The sequence below is a fragment of the Pygoscelis adeliae genome, unplaced genomic scaffold (assembly GCF_000699105.1).
Source record: "Pygoscelis adeliae isolate BGI_AS28 unplaced genomic scaffold, ASM69910v1 Scaffold66, whole genome shotgun sequence".
Classification (NCBI taxonomy): domain Eukaryota; kingdom Metazoa; phylum Chordata; class Aves; order Sphenisciformes; family Spheniscidae; genus Pygoscelis; species Pygoscelis adeliae.
Window position 1 is genome coordinate 7,798,901 of NW_008825167.1, and position 23,273 is coordinate 7,822,173.

A 23,273-nucleotide genomic window follows, 5' to 3' on the forward strand; every position below is an offset into this window, starting at 1 on the left:
GAAAATTAACTCTGTCCCTGCCGAAACCAGGACAAATATTTTTTTCTCCTCTAGGTCTGTGTGAACCGTCTTTGGGCCCAATGACTCATTAACAGCTATGTTAAATAACTGAAGTGAGGTGACTGTGCTGACCCCAGTCTCCAACCTTTGCCACTGGTGACCTGACTCGTTCCTAATTTTAAATTACTGTGACATGTAAATATTTTGTCAGCCTCTTGTACTTTCAAGCGCTTGCCAAGCGTTCTCTCTGCTGGAGCCTACCTGGCCTTTGATCCCGATTACTGTCATGGCGTGGTGGTACAGACGTCACTGCATGGTACAGCCATCACCTCTGTTCACAGCCTGAGCTGAAGCAGCTCTGCCCTTGGAGACAACCATTACCCCTGCTGATCTGACCCTGGTTATGTGTTCCGTGAATCCAGCACCCCGTGCTATTCCAAAATTCTTCAGACATTCTTCAAGAAGCATATTCTATTTCAGGTATACACCTGAAACCCAGCTTTCTGCTATGCCCTCTTGCGCGGAGAGTACAGCTACTCTGCCCGCCTTTATCGTAGGCTGAGATACTCGCGTTGCTTTCCCTTGTGCAAGATTTCCCCCCAGCAGCAGTATCTGAACGTGCTCAGTGAAAGCTCTTCCATTCTTGTACAACCCAGCTAGGATTGCTGAGCAGGAACTGCTCACATTTCAGTGCTTTGCTTAGTTCCTCTCCTCTGCTGATGTATTTAGTGCACGTGTTATAATTCTTCACCCAGGAGCCAGTGCTGTGAGCCTCTCCACATCCAAGTTATAAAACAAGGCTACAGCCACCGAACGCCAAACTGACCTGTGGTACATGGATTTCTTACTCTACCAAAGGGAAAAACGAAGGACATGGTGAAGTCTGCACCTTCCACACAGTATAGCATACATTTCTAGTCTGCATCCACCTCGGAAAATTGAAAAAAATAATGATGAAGATAAACCTGTAAGACAATGCAGCTCCTGCTGTGCTAAAGACAGCCCTTAAAGTGAGTCTGGGGAAGAAACGGTGCGCAGCATCTAGGAAAAAACCAAACCAGTTTTCTCATAAATGGGTTTTAGCTATTTTTGGGTTTACTTTTTTTAGCTTACCAACCAAAGGGGACGTACACCATAAACTACATGAACTGAACCATCTCTAAGGTGACTGCTAATGTTAAAGGTAGCCTGTGTTTCTCGTGATGGACAATGATTTGCTGAAATAGAAGTAACTGTTAGCTGACATTAAAATAAAAAAGTTAAAAAAAAAAAGCTTACTGCTTCAAAGTAAGATATTCAGAATCTCAGAGTAAGAGTGCTACCACAGTTTTGGTTCAGATCACTTGCACATTATGAAACAGTTTTTACGTACAGAATCATACTACTTTTAACCCCCCATGGACCCAGGAACTGGATAAATAAAATACAGAGTGGCTGATTCTGACTGAATGGATCTCTTCAACATTTCTCATGGAGTAGGTATGGCAAGCGAGGCTCGAGGACAGCTTCCTTGTGCAGCACACTACGGCGCTGCAATCTGTGAGGGACAGAGCTTCTTAACCGAGCCGCTGTAATGATTTACCTACACTGGACCGTTGCCCTAACCTTGTCCCTGGAACAGCTTCATGTGAAAACTCCTTAGAACTAAACGGTCAGCATTATTACTATAGAAAATTTCAACCCAGATGGCTAATGTTTGCCAAAGTTCTGATGCACAACAGAAAATCTGGTCTCAAAAGGGAAAGTGATGATAATCTTTACTGGAAATGGTACTAGAATATGTGCTCAGAGAAAAGCTGCTTTAGAGAGCCTTCTGCCTATTCAGAACATAGAAATGCATTCTTGTGGCACAGAACTACCCCTCCTGTCTTAAGAATTAATGCGTGAGTGAACTTTAGTTTACAGGTATAAGCAACATGCTCAAAAAACAGGTCTGGTTACTTCTCACTAAATGAGAGGGAAGGAAAAAAAAAGCCTCACCAGTATCTTGTTTTGATTTTTTTAATGACTATGTAACAAAACCAAGCAACCATGAACAAGATAATTGTACATGTACATTCAGTAACTTCAGACGTGTTAGTCTATAACTAAATTGTGTGAATTGACATCAATACTTGTTCCCTCCTTACTCTTCCTCCCCCTCCCCCCTCACATGAAAGATTCATATACAGTGCAGCTCTGAGCCACTGCTCAAAGTCAGTAGAAATATTTTCATTACCTTCAGTAGGAAATGTATTAGGCCAGGCATTGAAATAAAAGACTTTTCTGGCCTCTGTTTTAACTCCCTGTACCTCAGTGTTTGCTTTCATTGATCAGAGTACCTCTCCTGACTATCAGATTAGTATTTTTTTTACTAGCAGGAATCCTCTGAGAGTTCACATATTTTTCCTTTTGACATGACTGCTTATTTCAAAGGCTGTTACTTGATTCAGATGTAAGATTTATATGATCCAAGATATGCAACTTAAATTTATAATCTAATCATTTAGTTTGATAGTGCAAATACAAAACTGGCAACTAAGTGGACCAAAAAAAAATTTTCTTACAGGACAACTCTGTTCAATCCTTACTATTTCAGAAGGACTCCTTGGTAAACCCCGTTCAAAAAACACATTATCTGTTTTGTGTTAATAGATTGATCCCATGAAGGAGAACAGATTTTTATAACTCGTTGTGTTGAAGACCTTGAGAGATTCTGCTGGATAAGTCTTGCAAGTGCTTCTTTACCTAAGCAGGAAAACAAAACACATCAAACAAATTTTGGTAAGACAATGAATTATTGATACCATATAGTCAGATTTTGCAATCAGTGTATGTGACAACACGAAGAGCAGAGACCAGGGAGATTTCAGGCATTTTAGAATTAGGTCTATAAAACCCAATTATGCATATCCCGTACTAAACATGGAGCACAGGTGTGCCTTAAACGCCCCCTCTGGAAGTCATTCAACTTGCATGAAAATCAGCACTGGGTCATCTACATACCCTGTACTACTGAGTTAAACTTTCAACATCTATGTACATTGGATTTATACAGACCTTATATCCTAGTTCTTTTGTCTTTTCTTCCAGCATAGCATATTTTTCTTTGTTTCTGTTCAGATGATCCTTATCTCCAGTTCCCTCTACATGCTTCAGTTTCTGGTGTGAAATCTCTAATTGTTTCTGATAATGATGGTGTTTTTCAATTTTTGCTTCAAAGTGTTTCAGCTCCTCCTAAGACAACAAATACACACAGCTTCACAGGATTTTCTTTCCAAGGCTTCCTCTCTCTTTTCTTGCCAAGACATTCCTAATGCTCTTTCACTAAGTCAAGCACAGAAAGCTTTTTTAGTTCCCTGCTTCTTAAGAAGGTCTGGACAATACATTATCATCACCACCCAGACATCTCATTTTGAAGGCAGGTGCTGAAAATGTCCCTCTGCAGAGTCCTCAAAAGGAGACTGCTGGTGGCTGTGAGATGCTAGGAGATGATAGCAGTGAGTACCAAATAAAAGTTTATACATAAGAATAGCGGACTGCGGAGAGGGAGACAACAATTTTTAAAAGAAACCTCTTTTCAAAATCAGGTCCTGGATTTTCTATTTTCTGCTCAGACTTAAATGTTTTCTGGGTTTGCAGTCTGCTATGATGAATCTGAAATAGGATGAATTAATTAACAAAAAAAAGCCCTCTTCGTTTGCCCCAAAGACAGTGGCCAGACTAACTGCGGTGTTCACAGATGTATCAGAGATGGTCCTCAGATAACCTGGTACGCTGCAAGGGAGACCAAAGAGTGAGTAATGTCTCGACCCACCACGCCATGCTCTTGTTCTGCTACTTCAAGGCAGTAAATGCAGTTTCTCTGTGTCTTAAGACACATCCTCTGTGAAGAGGATATGAACAGTTCAGACTGTTATGCCACTTACGGCAGCAGTTCTATGCATTACATCCAGAAAAACTCAGATAAACCCTACAGTGAAATCCCCCTGTTTGACAGAGCCCACTTAATTTTTATCACTGGTGTGTTTCAGTCCTGGTGTCTGACAAAGTTCTTCTCATTTCAAGACAATTTAAAAAAAATATATAAAAATCCATTATCCTAATAGACCTTCTTCAGGTTTTAAAGCAAAGGGGTTTTGTTTCCAACATTTCTGGCAAGAAAATAGTTTCCTTTTGCTGTAGAACATTCCAGTCTGTTTTAAATACTCTGTTTGGGACCTCAGTTTGGGGTTTTACTGATCTGATAAATCATTTTAGCTGCTCCTCTCAGATGATGTACCAGCAGAGCAGCACTTGCATCTTCATTATGAAACCCTTATGAAGCTTGATACTGTGGCCAGTGAGGAGAAGACTGTTCAACAACTTCAGCTGCTCAAACAAGGTTGAATGGAACCAGCACATTATTTCTTTAATTCTGCTTTCATGGACTTTTTAAATAGGCAGATGTTTCACTGTGATTCTTACTGTCTTACTTTTGTTAGGATGTCCCAACATTCACAGTAACAAGACAAGTTTGGTCTGGTGAAGAGGGTTTGCATGAATGAAGATTTTTACTAAAACAGTAAAATTAATAAGCAGGTATGTGTTCTTGCTTATGCAATAGGGTTTTTCTTTTTCACTGCAGCAGATACAAGGGCCAAATTTACCTCTCATGCAATTGTACAGTCCTGACCAAAATGTCCCACTGAGGTGAGCAGAAGCCTTGTTGCAGACTTCAGCAGGCTTTCCTCTGTCACTCTTAAAAGCAGGGCCGCTGAAATCAGTGTAATTAAAACGTTTGCTTCATAAGAGAATAGGGCTGCATGTGAGGTAAAAGAAGTAAGATGGATCTTTGAAATCTAAGAGACAGATTTCAATCCCTGTCCCAGGCAGTTCAAACTCTCTCATTACCTTATCCGGAAAAGAAGCTCAAGGTGTCCCTAGCCATGTCTTGGAGGGTAAGACAACATCGTAAGTACATGCAACTCCATGAAGAAGCCTTGAAGAGTTACTTCTCCAGGCTATCAATCAAAATTTATTCTGATAAACAGGCAGAGTCAGATGAAAAAAATAACCATTTTCTCAATGCAATTTGAATTAAATAAAACCAGTATGAACCCCACAGGAATTAATTTCTACAATATTTCCTTGAAAAGCGGTCTTTATCATGGTACTGTTGGGTCAGCTCAACACAGCTTCAACATGGGAAGTTAGCAGTGCAAGAGGTGGGCATGAGAGGGAAATTGTTGGGTATATAGAGTACACTGCCTCCCAAAGAATTAATTACATTAAGACATTGGGTAAGAGAGGGAAATCTGGTGCATTGGAAACAAACAAGCAGGGCCTGATCTTTCAAAGATTTAAAATATGCAACACTTGCTTTCACAGGATTCAGAATTTTCATTTTGCTGATTATAACAAAACCATGCATACGACTAGTTACATACATGTTTATATATTTGAAATATTGAGCAGCATGACTCTTTTTTATGGTGTCTGAAGAGCAATACAGAAGTGGCTGCACTCAGAGTAACATCGAGTGTTTCTTTATGTGGGAAAATATCTTTCCATAAGAGATCTAACTGGAATTCTACTTACCCGAAAAGATTCAAGTTCTTTCTCAGTGAAATTGGCCGATTTGGCCATGTCCCACAAATCAATCACTCTTGGTTCTTCAAATTCTAAACAAACACATACCACTACATGAAAATCTGGACACAATGCTTTTATGCCCAGCTTCTATGAAAGATGAGCACGCTTTCCCACATACATACACACAGATATATTAAGGACTGCATTACTAGTAGGTCTACTTGATTGAAAAGGGAGAAAAATCCAAGTACTTAACTTCAAACTATAGTATTGCTGTAGGAAGTATTCTTAAAAAAGCAAAAAAACCCCTAGGAACTGAATAATGGCATTGCTTGCCCTGCATGTCATCTCACTTACCTGCCCTCTTGGGGCTGAATGCATAATATCCCTTCTCATGTGGGCATGGAAGACAGAACTATCCTCTTTACAGGTTCTCCCTATTCTTTCATTAGGCTTCTAGTGTTGGCTTCTAAATAGAACAGGCTGGCTGTCTCTCTTCAGCCCATTGTGGTCATACCATGTACTGTGATACTGTGACTACATCTTACTACTTGCCCACTGATTTTTATTTTTTTTAAAATGAAATTAATCCCAAATAAACATAAAAACCACTGTATCGTACCACTGGTTGTATCATATCCCTGGTGACTGACTTTACGCAAACGCTCAAACCCCTGATTGATGCTTCTTAGCTTGTCTTTGAGTTCTCTGTGTTTGTTGTGCAAGATTTCCTCTTTCACCAGGTTCTCTTCAGACGGATTGATAACATTTTTGTGGATATCTGTTGAAGAAGAAAAGTGTTATTGATTGTGGGCCAAATCCTGATAGGTCAAAAGCTCCAGAAATCCCCCAAATCTGAGGTGAATAAAAGATGGTAAGTTCTTAGCATTTGAGCTGAGTGTAAATAAAGTATCAACACCACACTTCAAGGAGCAGTAATTCCTTTTGCAGGTCAATATTAAGATCACTGCCCCTCAGTGCTCTGAAGGGTGGTATTACAGAAATGCCTTTTCACTCCTGCTGGCCACCAGCCAAGATTTTAGTAAGGAAATGTTCTTATTTTCCTAGGTTAGCAATAACCCAAGGAAATGGGATAGGGGTGGTTGATGAGTCCTGTGCCCTCTTCCCTGGGCATTTCATGAACCAATCAGGACATCTGATGTTGAAATGACTTCCAGCAGCTTCCAGTTTGGACTCTACAATGCAAACATCAAACTGCCTGTAAGCTTTAGAATACTTTGGCTCTAAAAATTTTAGCGAGGATTAGTACAGCAAGTGGGATTCAGATCCTCGATGCTTTAATACACCTCAAGCTCAGTGCCTAAGATATTCAAGTATATCCTCTTGGGCTCCCAGCTGGTGAGATAAAACATGCATGTTCTGCAGACTTTAGGACTGCATTTTGCAGCAGTGGATCTATGCTAGCTGCATCATTTCCAGTAAACTACTATGGCAATCATTGCTAATCTGATGGTATCTTCCCTGCTCGAAACGCAGGCAGAATCAGAAAACTGAAATGGCAACATTTTCATTAGCTGGCAAGATTTTTGGCAGATAATGCAGAACTAAACCCAGCAAGTATCTGGAAATGCCAGCATCTGCCAGCAGTTCTGACAGAAATGTCAGACTTCAGGAGTTTCAAAGAAACTTGGAAACAATGGAGGCAATGGGCAGAGAAAAGAGTTGTACTGATCTCAAAACATCAGAGAAATGTTCAGGCACCTTCTGTTCTGCTCACGGTCTCCAGCAGAATATTGTATTCATGAATCTTTTCTTTGTGATGCTTAAATTCTCGCCAAAGCTTATCCAGCTCCTCATCAGAGAACTTCCCAGAGCTCTTGGCCTGAAAGAAACATGAGCTCATCATGCTTTCCAGGCCAAAACTTCCCACCACATTTAGAAAATTATTAAGTCCAGCTTTTCCTTAAGATCTTTTAAATCCCTTTATATTATTATGAGGTCAGGATTCAGACATCGACAGATATGGTGGCTTTAATCATGTCAAAAGGAAGTTTGCTTCAGACTTATAAAGCTAGACTTGCTATGGACTACCCAGTGAGAAGTGTCTGTCATTTCTATTCCATGGGAAATAATTTAATACAGAAATAAGGGCCATGGAGCTCCATATGCAACTGTAAGGGGACTTTTTGCATGAGGGATGCAGCCCGATATTAAGCACAGTCTTTACTTAATCTTACTCTACTGGCAAGTGAAGATTTTATCACTGCTGTGCATTTGCTCTGCAGTGATTTGTTCCTCACTGGACTACTTTTTTAGCAATTAGGGAAGTACTGGTCGGACAGCTGGAGCACTACCGACAAATCTGGTCACTTATTTGCTGCAATGCATGATCAAAAGTGAACGTTTTTGATACCTATTCAGCCCCAACCCTTTTTTTGCTTAGGGAACATTTCCATCTAATGCACTTTACTGTTCCCCAAAGCACATGACATCATGTCCCTTGCCAGAGCTGTATCTAGTTACAGTAACATTTTAAAACCCAGCAAATCTTTTTCTCTGCTTTACTACCACTGCACTAGACTGGTGGAAGAATTCTTTGCTTTACCTGACTACTTGTTTCTTAAAACTTTAATTCTTTAATTTTTGAAGATTATGACTTCGTCAGTTTTAACTGCCCAGACTGACTGTACACTTTCTATTTTTTATGCATTAATGCAAATCCTGGAAATTTTCACTTGAATACCAGGTTGGGAAAGTCCTTATTTAACACCCCCCACTATACATTTCACTTCTAAACAGCCTATGAAATGGTTCTATTTTAAATGCATCTTTTTTTAAAAAGCCCAGAAACAACAATAAGAAAAAAAGGAAAAACACCCTAGGTACACCACGACACAGTGTAATAGTCACACAAAGGGAAATCATGAGTTCAGTGAAATTTGAGGAAAAACTCTGTCCGTCCTCAGTGGACCCAGGATCTTATCCCTCCATGCAGACTGATACGGGTGTTTTCTTTGGCAAAGAGAACCTGCCACACCTGGTGACCTGGATGCAGGTGGGATGCTCTCAGGGCACAAAGATGTGAGCTAGAGAGCACAGCAGATTGGCCAGTACTTAAAAGCAGAGTAGTAAAGCTATTCAATTCCAAGTCTGGGGGCTCTCAGAAGACCCAGGCAATAATTCAGTGAAGAAGCACTGATTTCCCACACTCCAGTTCCTGGAAACCTTACTCACCTTGCTCCATAATTTTTCCAGTCTTGGATCATCTAGTGTATCACTTTCTGTGCCGTCTTTAATGTAGTTGGTATCAACTAGTTGAGAGTCCTTCTTTCCATTCATTCCATATTTAGTCATAATGACTGCAAGGGAATAGAAGACACAGAAACATTAGAACCAACTATGGGTGTATGGAAGATGAGAAATGGGCTACATCCTTACTTGCAGAGCTGGATTTTGCAATTCACAGTGGAAAAACTAACAGTTTAAGACACAGAGGTCCCAGGTTTAATGACCTCTTCTGAAAACATCAGGAGCAAAGGAATCTGTTAGCCTCCTGCAGCTCCCTACTGACCTCCAAAGAACTCGTGTGTGCTCAGTGTCTGGAAAGACAACCTGTTATTTAATGGTTCAAACACAAACACAGGTGTCTAACCATGCAAGTGTCTGATGCAAAGTTTAAACTCCTTCTGCAAAGATACACCTTACCATTTAAGTTGCGTCTGAGTTTGGCTTCTTTTTCTCCATCTTCATCTAGCCCTTCAGCCTTCAGTTTTTTCCACCTTAGCTCATCCTTTTCTTGTATTTTTAGATCACTGTGCAACTCTGCCAGTTTCACAGCAGAGAGATGAAGCTAACAAGAACAGAGAAAGGTTTGTATTCAGTTATGTGGAGTCACCTCTTGCTGCAGTGTTACCTCAGAAGCCAGTATAGATGCGCAGCCCGTATAGCACAGCATTTTTTTCTTTTGCTCTAATGCTATGTATCCATCTGAATTTAAGGGCCTTAAGGTATGAACCACTGCATAGATAACATCTCTTGCCTATGAACATGGCTACGCCCCCAGCATACCAGTGTTAACAGAGAGTGATCATGTAGCCTTCTCTCTCAGCTCTTCAGCTACTTGGACAACAGTGAAATTACAGAAGGGTTAAAAATCTGTGTCTTTCTTCGGTGTTCCTTCAAGTAATATTTAAATGGGATTTTCCCCCCACTTTTAACGGGACCACCTTCTAAAAATGATTCTACCTTAAAACTGTCCAGTACCAATAACAAAGAATGTAAAAAAAAAATTGATTAAACCAATTCAGTTTCACTATTTCACAAAAGGCAGTAATGACCAAATTTCTCAAACAACATACCATTGCCACCACACGTGCTTTCTTGTGGACCACCTTCTAACCATGTAGTTATAGTGAGTCAGTAAATTTTATCTGTCAGTATGGTTTTGCAGACTACCAGGACACTGTGGATGGCCTTGCAGGTCAAAGAGCCACTTCATCAGTGATTTTTACTATGATCAAGGTGCAAAATTTTCTAAGATCACTTCTTAACATGGTTTATGTGCATTAAAAACATACAAAACCTAGCGGTATTCCTGTCCCACATAATAGAACAAAAAGATAAGATATTGAGGCTGAAGCTATGAAAAAAAAAAAAAAAAGATTTAAATGAATGATAGGTCAGCTTGAAATTTTGTGAAATTTAGAGAAAACAGGAATAGAGACAATGACTAACATGCAGTGGACTAAGCAGCACTGCTGTAAGTTGAGCCTGAACTTCTGTACTTTCAGATTTTAGACACTTTAGTTATTCAGTTTAAAAACAAAGAAATCTAACAAATCATATTAATGCTTCAGGACTTCTTTTGTGTGTGTGCGCGTGCATGTTAATAACAAGAAGGTGAGGTAAGGAAAAGCCCAGAGAAGAGAGGAGATCAAAAAACATGACCAGTGTGACTTCCAATACAGTTCTGCCTGACCTGAGTCCTTCTACCTCTGACCACTGAGCAGCCAGCTCCTGGGAGCTCAGATCCAGCTCTGAACCACCTGGGCTCATCTGTCCTAGGACTAGCTTATTTACTGGAGGGTCTTTTTTTTTGTCATTAAAATTAGATTACAGTTTATAAAAATTCTCATTTTCAGCGAGGAAGCAGTATGTTTAATAAACACAGACTCAGAACTCAGTATTATTTTTAAACATCATAATGATACTAAAGAGATTCAGCCATTCATTTGAGTGTCAGCAGGTTACTTGAAAGTAACTAGGAAAAATGTCATTATTTTGAGCTAATGCACTAAATTCCTATTGACGGGAATTCAGGAACCTATGCACATTATTGTTTCTGCTTTCAGCTTAGGCTGTCCTATTAATTAGTCTTGTGCTACTGAACATAATTATTTTACTTTTTAAACTAAGTTTTTTTCCTGTATCTTACACTTGGCTTACTCAAATAATTTACTAAAATCTAGGGTAGTTAGAATCACAGGTAAATACAAAATTTATAGAACACATTAAAACTTCTGATCTTTCTATACTAAAGCAAAGGAGTATCCCTATTGTATTCTTTACCATCTACTGTTGGGGAACTGCTTGATAAAAGCTAAGCACTTAGAAGGAACTTATTTATGAATTTTAGTATGTGCTAAAGTCAAAAAACCTTAATCATGTACTTATTTGCTTTTCTGGAGCACGATGGTCTGGAGAGCCAGAGTGTCATTGCTGCAGTGGCACCAAGTAACAATGCTTTGCTCAGCAAGAATTGCGCCCTGATGCTTCAGGAGGAAGACTGAGTGAAAAGTTTGCTATAAATTGTGAACGAAATGACTGATCATCTGAGTAGTTCTGTACTCTAATGTCAGCATTCAAGTAGCATGGACTTAATATGTAGTTAGGCTGAGCAAATCCAGGAAAAAAATCACCAGCAATAACTTAGATAACAATTAATTCAGCTCCTAATTACAGCAAAAATAGGAAAATACGATCTTTTAAATGTATGACTTTATCATCAGAGACACACTATTGTATAAAAGATTACACAATGCAGTTTATGTTAGATACTCTCTGCAGTTAGCACAATCTCATAAACACATAGTTTTGTGTTTTCTAAAAGTTCAAAGAATATCAGAACTTCTAAACATAAAGTTTGGAGACATTGCATCATCAATCAAACATTTTAAACTCTTAATAGAAACTAAGGAATTACATTAAGCCCATTGTTCCTTAAGGGAAAAAAGAAAGATTCTATTCAAATTTCTCCCAATCTCAATAAGGTTTTCTGATTCTCATTATCATTTAGTATGAAACTCAAGTAACTATCCTTTTAAACATTATAAATCCTTTGAAACCTGTTGGAAGCCCCTTGCCTGTCCCATTTATATAACACAGAAGTGAATACATAGGCTAATTTAAAGTATATAGTTCAAGAACTGCTTCCTTCAAGATCATCTCATGTAGGACCCTGAATGACACCAGGTAAAAACTGTCAACAGGTAAGACTCCACGTCATTTTTCTAACATCAGTCATATGTTGGAATAACTAACTAGAAGCAGAAGTGAAAAGCTAAGTTTAATGATTAAATAACAAAGGACCAAGTTCCTTACGCTCATTCCTTATGCTGCTTGGACATTAACATCCAAGATAGGTACCTGGCAAGTCTGGGAATGAGTGCTGGAAATCTGTGAAACATTACAACAATTAAGTCGTTTGCTGTTCGCCTGGCTACAATCATCACCTGCAATATCATTACCTACACCCTTGCTTCTGAAAGGAAAGGGTTCTTTACTACAAATTTTTCAGGTGTAACATGCCCTAGATTCTGGAGCCCACTGCTGCTTTGGGATGGCCAGGAAGCCTCGATAACAAGCGATGTTAGAACTACACTGATGGCAACAACCACAGCACAATGGATCGCTAGAGACTAGCAGGCCAAACCACATACCTCGTGAAACCTACGTATTTGTCATTGGTTCAAATAACTATAGAATTAGGGTCTGACTAAGAAGAACTCTTGTATTAAAATCACTTTTAAAAGTTTTTATATAAAACATATACCTATGAAAAGAGATGCTGGAGAAAGACCAAATCCTCCCTCCCTCATGGAAACAGGAAGGAATTCTGGCTTGCCAGCTCCTGGTTCCCACTAAGTAATGTTTTGGGGCTTTCTGAAGGACTGCTCATCCAGCTGTGTGTTGCAATGCTGAACTGCAATATCCCTCTTCTATGTCAGAACAAAGGAGTTTCTTATTTTCAGTAGTATCTCCACCACTACCAAAATGAAGGAAAGAGAGTTCAGCATTGGCACACACAAATATTTCAAAACAGGTCTAACACAGAGCCATAGCTTTCCTCTTATTTCAGACCTTGCCCAGACATACTGAAAAATCACTTTCTAAAACACAGGCTGGGTGTCAATTGTACTCAAAAGTGAAATATAGATGGTGGCAAATTTAGTTCAAGTAGGTGTTGCCTCTCTAAAATCTGACTCACACATATAGAATTTACTAAAGCTTAGTTCTTTACTCTGACAGAGTTAATTTCATTTTACATTTTAGCATCTTAATGCAAATGATGTAAAGCATCTCAAATTTGAATTCCAGAAGATCCAGGTATGAAAATGAAAAAAGACTGTAATCGGAAAAATAAGAGGAAACTGACAATACTATCATATAGTTTATTTCTAGTCTCCCTGTTGTTTCTTCTTCATCTGTCAGTTCACAGCTGGAGTTTCATTATCACACACTGCCCTATCCCCCACCCCATCATTATCTCTTTGAGGGTATTTTTGATACCTTCTTTTAGCACATTGGGAGGCAACATTATGGCAGGGGTTCTATTTTTTCAATAAACCCAGGAATGTCCTGCCTCTAATTCAATAGCTCAGGCTGGGCAATATCTATCCAGGATACAGGTAATCAAGAATTAATATTAAATATATTCCTTTGCCTGAAAGAACTGAACCTCTACCAGCCATGACCCTAACTTCCATGCTCCACGATATTCAGGGTGGAGCAGTGCATTCCTCCCCTCCTCTTGGAGCTGTTCTGCTTAGCTGTAATTAAATATTTCCACTGTAATTAAATATTTTTACTGTATTTTCACTTTAATTAAATATTTTTTTAGCTCAGAGTGAGAGAAACTCAAGTATCAATGTCAAAATTAAGTCTCTGATCTGGGAACGGCGATACCCATTTGCTGGTCCTCCCGCATGTAACTACATCACTTGGTATAAATGAAGGTGACATAACCACCAAGGTGGAGGGTTTTTTACTTTCCTGTGCAGTGAGCTTCTGTCCTGTGTAAAGCAGGAACTAAAGCCACCGTCTTCAGACAGATGAGAGCATCACGCCCCTTAACAAAAGGGCTAAAGCATTCAACCACTGGATGCAGGAGCCAGTCTCAGATCCTCCATGGTACTAGAGGGTCTTCACTCTCTCTTCCACTTCCTGGGCATGTGGTTTAACTGCTGGATTTAAACATGGGAAGATCAACGCTTCCCATGACACAGATACATGTGGCAGGAGAGGGAATGGAGATACCTCTTGAGAGCAGACCTTACACAGCACCACTGTTCCCAGCCGCCTGGGACAGCCCCCAGGGAGCAGGGCTGTGTGGGTCCTGCTCAGAGCTGCCCGTCAGGGGCAGCCGGGCCTGAAAACCAAACAAAAGCCACCGTAGCCCAGGGGCCCAACACCAAGCCGGGGCCTGTCGAGGCGACGCCGGGCCGGACAGCCTCGGTTTCTCCTCACACAAGTCCGCCGCTCCAACTGACGCCCGCACCGCTTCTCCCGCCGCACCCCATCTCCTGAGGCGGCTGACAGAGAATGAGCGTCCGAAGCGGCCAACCCCGACCCTGGGTCCCGCTCAGAGCTCTGCCAGAGCACCCCCTCAGAGCGCCGCCATCGTCCTCGCTCCTCCCGCGCCGCCTAACTCAGCCGGCTTCGGCGACCGCCAACCCCTCGTTGGCCTCCCGAGAGTACTTGCTGGCCTGGACGCCAGCGGCAAAGAGGAGCGCGGTACCGAGAGCCGCCAGAGCCCGCGCCGCCGCCATGTCGCCCTGGACGAGGAACTACAAGTCCCGAGATGCCGTGCGGCTTCCCGCTCTCAGGCCCCCGGGCGGGCGGCCGCTGAGTTGCGGGATGTGCCCCCTCCTCGGCGAGGGAAAGGGATGTTTGTGTAGAAAAACAGGCTGAAAATCCAGTTGAGGTCGAAAATCTAGTGTCTAGTTTGGGGTCAGGGTAGGGTGAGAAGAATTAAGTTTGGGCTGTTTCTCTTCAAGCGGCTTTGTGTCATTCTCCTGAGTGTTTGCTTCACAAAATGTGGAAGTATGCTGAATGTGGCAGGTTTTGTGAGCGGTTTTTTTCACAGCCTGTAGTAGCTACAGTGAATGCTCTCCTGCATCCTGTGTGTCCCCCAGTGAGGTGTTGGTATCAGCTGTGCGAGGAAAAGGTGTCACGATGGGTTTAAACACCACCCCTTTGATCAAACAAAGTTTTCAGATATTGGCACAATGTTCAAGAGTATACAGAGGAAGAAAAGGCAGCTCAGGAAGGGTGGAAGGCAAGAATGGGGACTAGTTCCTCAGTACTCCCTGAGAGGGGAAGAAGGGCTCTTGGAGGTGGTAGTGGAGGACACCTCTGCCCAGGACAGCACATAGGGTTTGATGGCGTGGGGAGAAGGAGGATTGTGAGAAATGTAATAACGAGTGGATGAACTATGGGAGTTGCCCTGAGGTCGGTGCAGTGAAGAAAGCTGTTCCTTCTCTTGTCTTCTTGTTGAATCCCCTTCTGCACACTGCAAAGCTTGTGTAGTATCGGGTCTTCGACATAGTTGGGCATTTCTGTATTGAGTTTGTTTAGCAAAGTAGTGGTGGGGTTACTTTCCTGAGCCTAGCTGGTGGTGGAGGCTCATAAATTCACCTCAGATCTCATGTGTGACCTTGAGCAAATTAAAGTGTAGCTCTATAGTACTGTCAACACCAAGCCTTCATGCATTATAAATCAGTTCTATGAAAACAAATAGATTGCCTAAACTATAATAAGACTTCTGAAAACAATGCCCCAGGGAGGATTTTTACTGGAGTCTCCTTTTTGCCCTGTAAACAATATAAATGTCTTGTCTTTTCTCTTCCACATTTTCCTAAGTCAATGCAGAGATTCTCAGTCATATGAACCTAGAAACTGTTGCTATAAGACTAAATTGCAGAAGTGGGCAAAAATCTTGCAGTATACATTGCATTGAAGTGACCATTGAAGTATACATTGAAGTATAGAGAAGTGATGGTGGGAAAAGAAATCCGCCTCACCCAAATCTTGCAGAGCTCTCCACATTGATTTTAGGATTTAGAGCTTGTTTTAGTCTCATTATTACAGTGTATATATGTATTGTTGAGTCATTTTGGAACAGATGGTTTCGTCTTGTCTGTCATTTGAAGTATTGATTGAGTTTTCAGGCTCTCTGCAAATAAATTAACCTCCATGATATATAAACTCTTTCTGGTTCCCACTCTTTCTTGTGTTGAGTGTAGTCGTGCATAGCTTTATGCATGTTTGCTTGAGTTTTTGAGCTACACTGGGAAAATTTTTAGAAACAGGTAAGGGATGCAGCACCATTAGTTTGCTTATGCTGGCTTGTTGGATCTCATTCTCCAGTGCCTTTACATCTGTGTCAAATGACCCTCTCTGGGTCAGCCCGCTGGCATGGTACTGCAAGAGGGGAAAAGAAGGTGTGTGCCAGGGGCTGTCGGCGGGGCAGGGCTGGGGACCAGGGGGTGTTGAGCCTTGGGGACTCATCAAGCAGTTCTCATGGATTCAGAGCCTGTCCTGCTGGCACAAGTGCCCAATGACCTCGGGTTGCAGGCAGCCCACTGGCACAGCCTGCACAGTGCCAGGGGACGGCAGCACCGTCACCCCCAGCACCGTGTCAGGGTGCCGGGGGGGGTAACGCTGGGAGCAGGATGGGGGAGAGGCCAGAGCACCTTCCAGAGCACAGGGGCCTCTGCTTGCACAGCTGGGCACCAGCCAAAATCCCCTCTGGCAGGGGGATTAACCCCAGATGCCCAGGGAGTGCTCTGCACTAACCTTCCTCCTTGGGGACCTGATGCTCCATTTTTGGGGGAGAGGTGCACAGGAGGGTCCTGCTTGCTCCTCTGGCAACACTGCAGGACTGTGGGGGGGGGCTGCGGCACCCTGCAGCACTGGGACCTCAGCTCCATCACCACAAGGGGCTGTAGTGAAGGAGATGGCTGGGCGTGGGGACATCGATGTGGTCGAAGACCATCCTGATCCTCCAGTGTTTGGGGCAAACACGTCACTGAGCTGGCTGTGGCTGCTGCTGGGGCTGCCCAGCGTTTGTGACCCGGCTCCGCACATGCTGTGCAGGGAGGACCCTGAGAGATGGGCAACCCCTGGGCGAGATGCTGGCATCACCCCACGGGGATGTCTGGGTCATGCTGGGGGGCAGGCGCTGAGCCCAGGCTGGGGAGGGGGAAGCACCACGGGAGCTGCCATGGGGCTGAGGCTACCCTGCCCAGGGGGGAGCAGTGGCACCAGGCTGTGGGGAGGGCAAGGGGGACCCTGTGGGTCCCTTCTCTCATGCCAGGGCTCCAGCAGGGACTTCAGAGACAACCAAAGGGTTTGATAATCCAAACACTTTATTTAGGCATCAAAAATCCTGACTCCTCATTAACAGGCATGTTGATATCCTTTAAATTGTTTTTGTATTTTCACTTTCTTAGCAAACAAAATTTAGTTTAACAAATGTATGTCAATTAGAATAAATTTTCCCATTGAAGAAGGATGCAGCTGAAGCACCCTGTTGCGCGTCTGGTGCCAGGGGCCAAGCCCCCTGCACTGGGGTGGCAGCAGGGAAGGGTCAGTACTCCAGCATCTGGAAGTGCTTCAGATGCGCCTGCACCCAGGGCTCCTGGGGATCCGCGCATATCTTCTTCCCCGTCCTGGTTACCAGGCTGCCAGAAGAAAACCGACATTGGGGCGCTCGGCTGGGTCCCACTGGCAGCGCCCTGGATGTCCCTGGCTGTGCCCCCTTCCCCCTCCTAGCCACCCCTCCCCCCTCCGAGCCACCCTCGGACACGCTGGGGGCGCTGCCCTGGCTGTCGCACCCTGACCCCCGGCAGTGTTGGGTACTCACATCACTGCTGGCTGCGGGCACCAGCTGCTGGTTTTGTAGGCAGAGGTGATAAAGCTGCGTGGGATGCGGCGGTGCATGTAGCTGAAGCAGCAGGCCATGGGGACGTTGTCTGCGGTGGCAGAGAGACAGCCCCAGTGAGACCCCCACTGCGGCAGAGGCTCTGCCTGGGTGTCCCAGGGCATTCACCATCACCTGTGCTGTATGCCCCGGGGACACCCCCTGGAAGCCTGCATCCCTGAGGCTGAGTCCAGCACTGGTGATGACCAGCCGCTCCCAGCCCCCCCCATGGATACAACAGTCCCATCAATGGGGATGGGGCTCCCTCCTGGGGAGGGACAGCAAACCTGGCTTCTGGGCAGATGCAGCAACTCCGGAGTCACCAACATGGGCCGCAGCTGGGGAGCAGATGGCCACGAGGAGCAGAGCAGCCAGGGCGGCTGTAGGGACCTTCATGGTGCTGCAGGGGCTGAGGGAACCACAAGCGATGCCGGAGCTGGGGTGGCTGCAGGGCTCTCCTCTGCACGATGCTTGGCCCCTGCTGCCACTGCCCTCCTTTTATCCCCTGGCCACTGGGTGGGCACGGAGTTTCAGGGAAAGAAAATGAGTGCATCATACCGGGGAAATTATGGCAGGATTGCCTAGTTTTGCTGAGCTGGAGCAGACAAGGAAACCACAGAAGTAGAAGTGCTGGCCATAGAGCTGTGACTTTCAGATTCAAGAGAGCACAAGCCTTATGAGGAGCAGCTGAGGGAACTGGGATTGTTTAGCCTGGAGAAAAGGAGGCTCAGGGGAGACCTTATCGCTCTCTACCACTACCTGAAAGGGGGTTGTAGCGAGGTGGGTGTCGGTCTCTTCTTCCAAGTAACAAGCGATAGGACGAGAGGAAATGGCCACAAGTTGCACTGTTTAGGGGAGGTTTAGATTGGATATTGGGAAAAATTCCTTCACCGAAAGGGTTGTCAAGCATTGGAACAGGCTGCCCAGGGAAGTGGTTGAGTCACCATCCCTGGAGGTATTTAAAAGACATGTAGATGTGGTGCTTAGGGACATGGTTTAGTGGTGGACTTGGTAGTGCTAGGTTAATGGTTGGACTCAATGATCTTAAGGGTCTTCTCCAACCTAAATGATTCTACGATTCTATTCTATGACCTTCATGGTGCTGCGGGGGCCGAGGGAACCACGAGGGGGGCTGGAGCTGGAGTAGCTGCAGGGCTCTTTTCTGCACGATGCTCGGCCTCTGCTGCCGCTGCCCTCCTTTTATCCCCCCTAGAGTTTCAAGGAGAGAAAATGAGTGCATCATACCAGGGAAATTATGTCGGGATCACCCAGTTTTGCTGAGCTGGAGCCAGCAAGGAAACCGCAGAAGGGGAAGCACCAGCCATGGGGCTGTGACTTTCAGATCCCATTTGGGTGCCTGGCAGGGACTGGCCAGAGCCCAAACTCCTACGACACCAACCCTGCCACTGGCCAAGACCCTACTGGCCAAGAGCCAGGCTGGGGCATGAAGCTGCATAACCAGTGCCCTGAGGAAAATCAAGGCAAGGCCAGAAAAAGGAAAAAAAAGGAGGAAGTAGCAAGTTTTGCAGCTTTCTTTCTGAGTGTGCACTGGTGGGGGTGTTTGGGAATTACCCTCTGGGATTGCAAATGTTGCCCCTTTTCAGTCATGCTACGATCTCCTTGAGCTTTCATCTGCAAGGCTGCAATGAGCTGATCTCAGTGGGTGCCAGCAGAATCCTTTCCTCCCTCCAGCTTCTACTCTTAATGCCCTATCTCCTCCGTGACAGCGGTGTATTTGCTTTTTTTGGGCTAAGCCATTAGAGAGAGCCTAAATTGGATGAAGTTGTCCTGCTTGGGAAGAAGTGGGCAAGCAGTAATTGCAACAACTTGACTGTCAAGAGGCTGCAGACAACAGCCAAAACTAAAATCCTTAGAGAGGTGTAAATACTCTGTTCACCCTGGGGATGGGGAGGGTGGCAGGCCAGGCTGCAGCCTGAGACCACCGCTCCAGCCCTAGAGAATGGCAACAGAGTGCAGTCATGGAATCATAGAATCCTAGAATGGTTTGGATTGGAAGGGACCTTCAAGATCATCTAGTTCCAAGCCCCCTGCCATGGGCAGGAACACCTTCCACTAGATCAGGTTGCTCAAAGCCCCATCCAGCCTGGCCTTGAACACTTCCAGAGAGGGGGCATCCACAACTTCTCTGGGCAACCTGTTCCAGTGTCTCACCACCCTCCCAGTAATACCTAATCTAAATCTACCCTCTTTCAGTTTAAAACCGTTACCCTATCACTAGGGTAAAACCGTCGTCCTATCACTATACTCCCTGATCAAGAGTCCCTATCCATCTTTCCTGTAGGCCCCCTTTAAGTACCAGAAGGCTGCTATACAGTCCCCTGGAACCTTCTCTTCTCTAGGCTAAACAACCCCAACTCTCTCAGCCTGTCATACGGGAGGTGCTCCAGCCCCCTGATCATCTTTGTGGCCCTCCTCTGGACCTGCTTGAGCAGGTCCATGCCTTTCTTCTGCTGGAGGCCCCAGAACTGAACACGGTACTCCAAGTGGGGTCTCATGAGAGTGGAGTGAAGGGGGAGAATCACCTCCCTTGACCTGCTGGCCATGCTTCTTTTGATGCAACCCAAGATTCAATTGCAACACCAGTTGCAAGTCAGTTCGTAATTGGAAACTCTGAAAAACAATTTTATCTGCACAATTCCATCACCCGTTTAGGTTTTTGAGGTATGCAGCATCCATCAATTTAAATTCATAAAGTTTTAATTTCCCCCTTTTCTCCTAGCCCAAGCCTGAATTACATGATTTATGCTTTTATCAGATTTTAATATAATTATCAGCTCTTTTTCATCACTCCTTCCCTCTCTTTGTTTCTGAGGGTTAGAAGATCCACGAATAATGCGAGTTCTACTTTCCCAGTTCTCTCTGTTCCTACTCCTGTCCTTAAACTTAACCCCAGCTGTAGCCTTCAATACAAACTAAACATATCCATTATCCCTCCTCACTGATCTTTAGTTTTGCAGATATGCATAATCCACCAGTGAAATGAAATTACCGATGTTTAATTTCCCAAAGTATAGTATATACTATAAGAAAGTCCTAACTTGTATTATGGCAAACCTGGACCTATTTGAAAAGGTATTCCATTAGTATATTTTACGGTCAACACTCCACTCCATGCTGTTGTGGTCTGAGTAACTTGAATTCTGCTAACTTTCTGCCTACTTCTCTGTATTTAAAAACATGGAAGGGTCTTACACATATTTAACAGAACCTTAAACATAATCTTGGGACCACTATAAAGACCAAAAAATGAAAATAACTATTAGTATCTGCAGACCCTGATTTTATCCTTGGTTTTGTAAGTCTGCAGTATCCCAACAATATATTCAAATCATAAACTCATTATTTTCCTAAATGTTTAACTAGATAACAGCACAAGCCAAAGCCTTGTGACCCGTAGGTGTCACAAGCTAGGTGACCCGTAACTGTTCCACAATTGATTTAATTACTTTACTATAACGTACCCTTGTCTCTGCTGAGAATATCCAACAGCATACTGGGCAACAAATTATGCCCTACTACTCCTCTTTAACCTAACACTAATTGTAAACCACCGCTAACCATCTCCTTAAATACTCCCTTTCTTGTCTGTCCTGGTAAAAAGTACATGTACACTTGTCTTTCGGTTCTAATTTAAATAAATTTAGGACATTTTTATGTAGGGGAGGCAAATAATTTTGATAGTATCTTGGGGTTTTTTTGTTTGTTTCTTTGTAGGCTGTTTTTGAGGTCATGCTCCCTTTTAGTTAAGATAGAAGCTGCCCTTTGACTGACCTTTTACCTTCATTGAGCTAATTATCCAATATAATATATAGATCCTTTGTGCTTATCTAAATTGGACAAGTGTATCCGAACTATAAAAGCAATAATAATTGGCTCTTGGCTATAATATGTATGTATAGTTATGGTCCCATTCAGAAAGATGCACTACAAAACTCAATGAAAGTTTTGAGAATGACAAGCAATTATGAATCCTAAATTTCTTGATTAAGATTAGTTATCAGACACTTATTATATCTGTGCTATAACTATGCTTTTCCTCATTTAGAAGATTAATCTAGATCCCAGCACTATTTAGTGCTTTAGTAAATTAACCGCATCATAGCAGAGATCTTGGACAGGTGCTCAAAGACTAACTTTTCCTTCCCTATCCATTTGGAAGAGAAGCAATAGTTGTAATGCCTTTCTGAAGAATGTAGCAGCAAACAAGAAAAATAAGCTCAGGTACTATCTAACTCCAAAGTTCCCCCAGTTACAGACTTCTGTACAGTTCTGCTCTCATCTATGAAGTCTAGCATTTCCTACTTTCTGGATTTTGGGGTGGGGTTTTTTTAGCAGTCTATAACAACCTCACAACTTTGTGATTATTAAATATTACAGAATAAAAATAGAAGAATATATAAATGGGTCTCCAAATAGTCAAGGTTTGTCTGTAGCTTCATCTGAGATACCACAGTACCTTTGCATACCAACATCAGTCTTGGTACGTTGCCTGTTTTTGACAGTGGGTAAATAATACCGTTTTGGTGGTAACCATTGTAGATTTCACCCTCCTGAACATCTTGACTTTTTCCCTTGGTTTTGTGTGTTAAATAGTAGAGTTTAGCCAAGGCTGATCTAAGATAACTGGAGATCCTCCATCCACGGGTTAAAATCAGCTGTCTTGTTCTGCAAGAGAGTATACAGGCTCCCTAAATGACAAGATTTGGTCCCAAAGAAGTGTAAGAAATGTGATGGGAAGGCAAAACTGGCTTGGAAGCATCTGTCTATCCCATTTTAATGGTGGTGGCAAACCAAAGCTTCCTATGGTACATATCACAGCAGTTAGATACAGCCTGATCTTGTGAAGAGCCACAAATGTACCTTAACACTATGTATAATCCTACTGGCTCTACTTGCATCTGCAGGATTTTATTTGTATTTCCGATTAGCTCTTAATAGTTTAGAATCTTTTTGGCTCTATAAAGATCCAGGTCCATGCTGGTGAAACACTCTTGGGTTAATGTCAGGAATTGATAGCCCAGGAGCCGTCCAAATCAAGATGGTTTTGGAGATGCCTGATTGTCTTTGCTCAGTTGGTGACGCAAAACATTCTCTGTGTCTGGTGTCTGCCTCTCAGTATGGTTTTGTAAACATGGAGGGATCCTATTTCTTCTTTTACTTTCTTTTAGTAACAGAAGAGAAAGCTTCGTTCTGGATCTTATACATTCATTTTCACAGAGATATATAGTTCCGTATTTATACTCTAATTCACCTTAAATTAAAGACCATTTATGCAGGTGTGTGCTTTAGGTTTTCCAGGAAAAAACAGCCAGAGAGAATCTATCTGGACTACCTGAGCTGAAATCTCTCATCAAAGACACAATCCTGTTTGTCAAGGGATTAAGCCTGTTCCTTCACTGTGTGCTGTTCTGTAAATCTCGGACCAAGGTCAGAGTCAGCTTTCAGACATCAATTTTGACTACTTCAGCAGGGCTAACAGGACCTGGGTTCCTCCGATATTCCCTTAAGGAGTCTGCAATAGCTCTCTGTGATGGAA

The 23,273-nt window shown here is 43.2% G+C and overlaps 2 protein-coding genes across 2 annotated transcripts; both read right to left on the reverse strand.

Moving 5' to 3' along the window:
* Positions 1–1,991: 1,991 nt before the first annotated feature.
* Positions 1,992–14,584, reverse strand: LRPAP1 (low density lipoprotein receptor-related protein associated protein 1). The gene is made up of 8 exons (XM_009328886.1): positions 14,460–14,584; positions 9,220–9,364; positions 8,749–8,873; positions 7,276–7,396; positions 6,176–6,334; positions 5,560–5,642; positions 3,040–3,216; positions 1,992–2,727 (listed from the first exon to the last, which is right to left on the reverse strand). The coding sequence occupies exons 1-8, from the start codon at positions 14,559–14,561 to the stop codon at positions 2,662–2,664; spliced, it is 978 nt and encodes a 325-aa protein (XP_009327161.1). The 5' UTR covers positions 14,562–14,584; the 3' UTR covers positions 1,992–2,661.
* Positions 14,585–17,173: 2,589 nt separating this feature from the next.
* LOC103920936 (C-C motif chemokine 3-like) lies at positions 17,174–18,181 on the reverse strand. The gene is made up of 3 exons (XM_009328819.1): positions 18,040–18,181; positions 17,660–17,768; positions 17,174–17,477 (listed from the first exon to the last, which is right to left on the reverse strand). The coding sequence occupies exons 1-3, from the start codon at positions 18,110–18,112 to the stop codon at positions 17,384–17,386; spliced, it is 276 nt and encodes a 91-aa protein (XP_009327094.1). The 5' UTR covers positions 18,113–18,181; the 3' UTR covers positions 17,174–17,383.
* Positions 18,182–23,273: the final 5,092 nt, after the last annotated feature.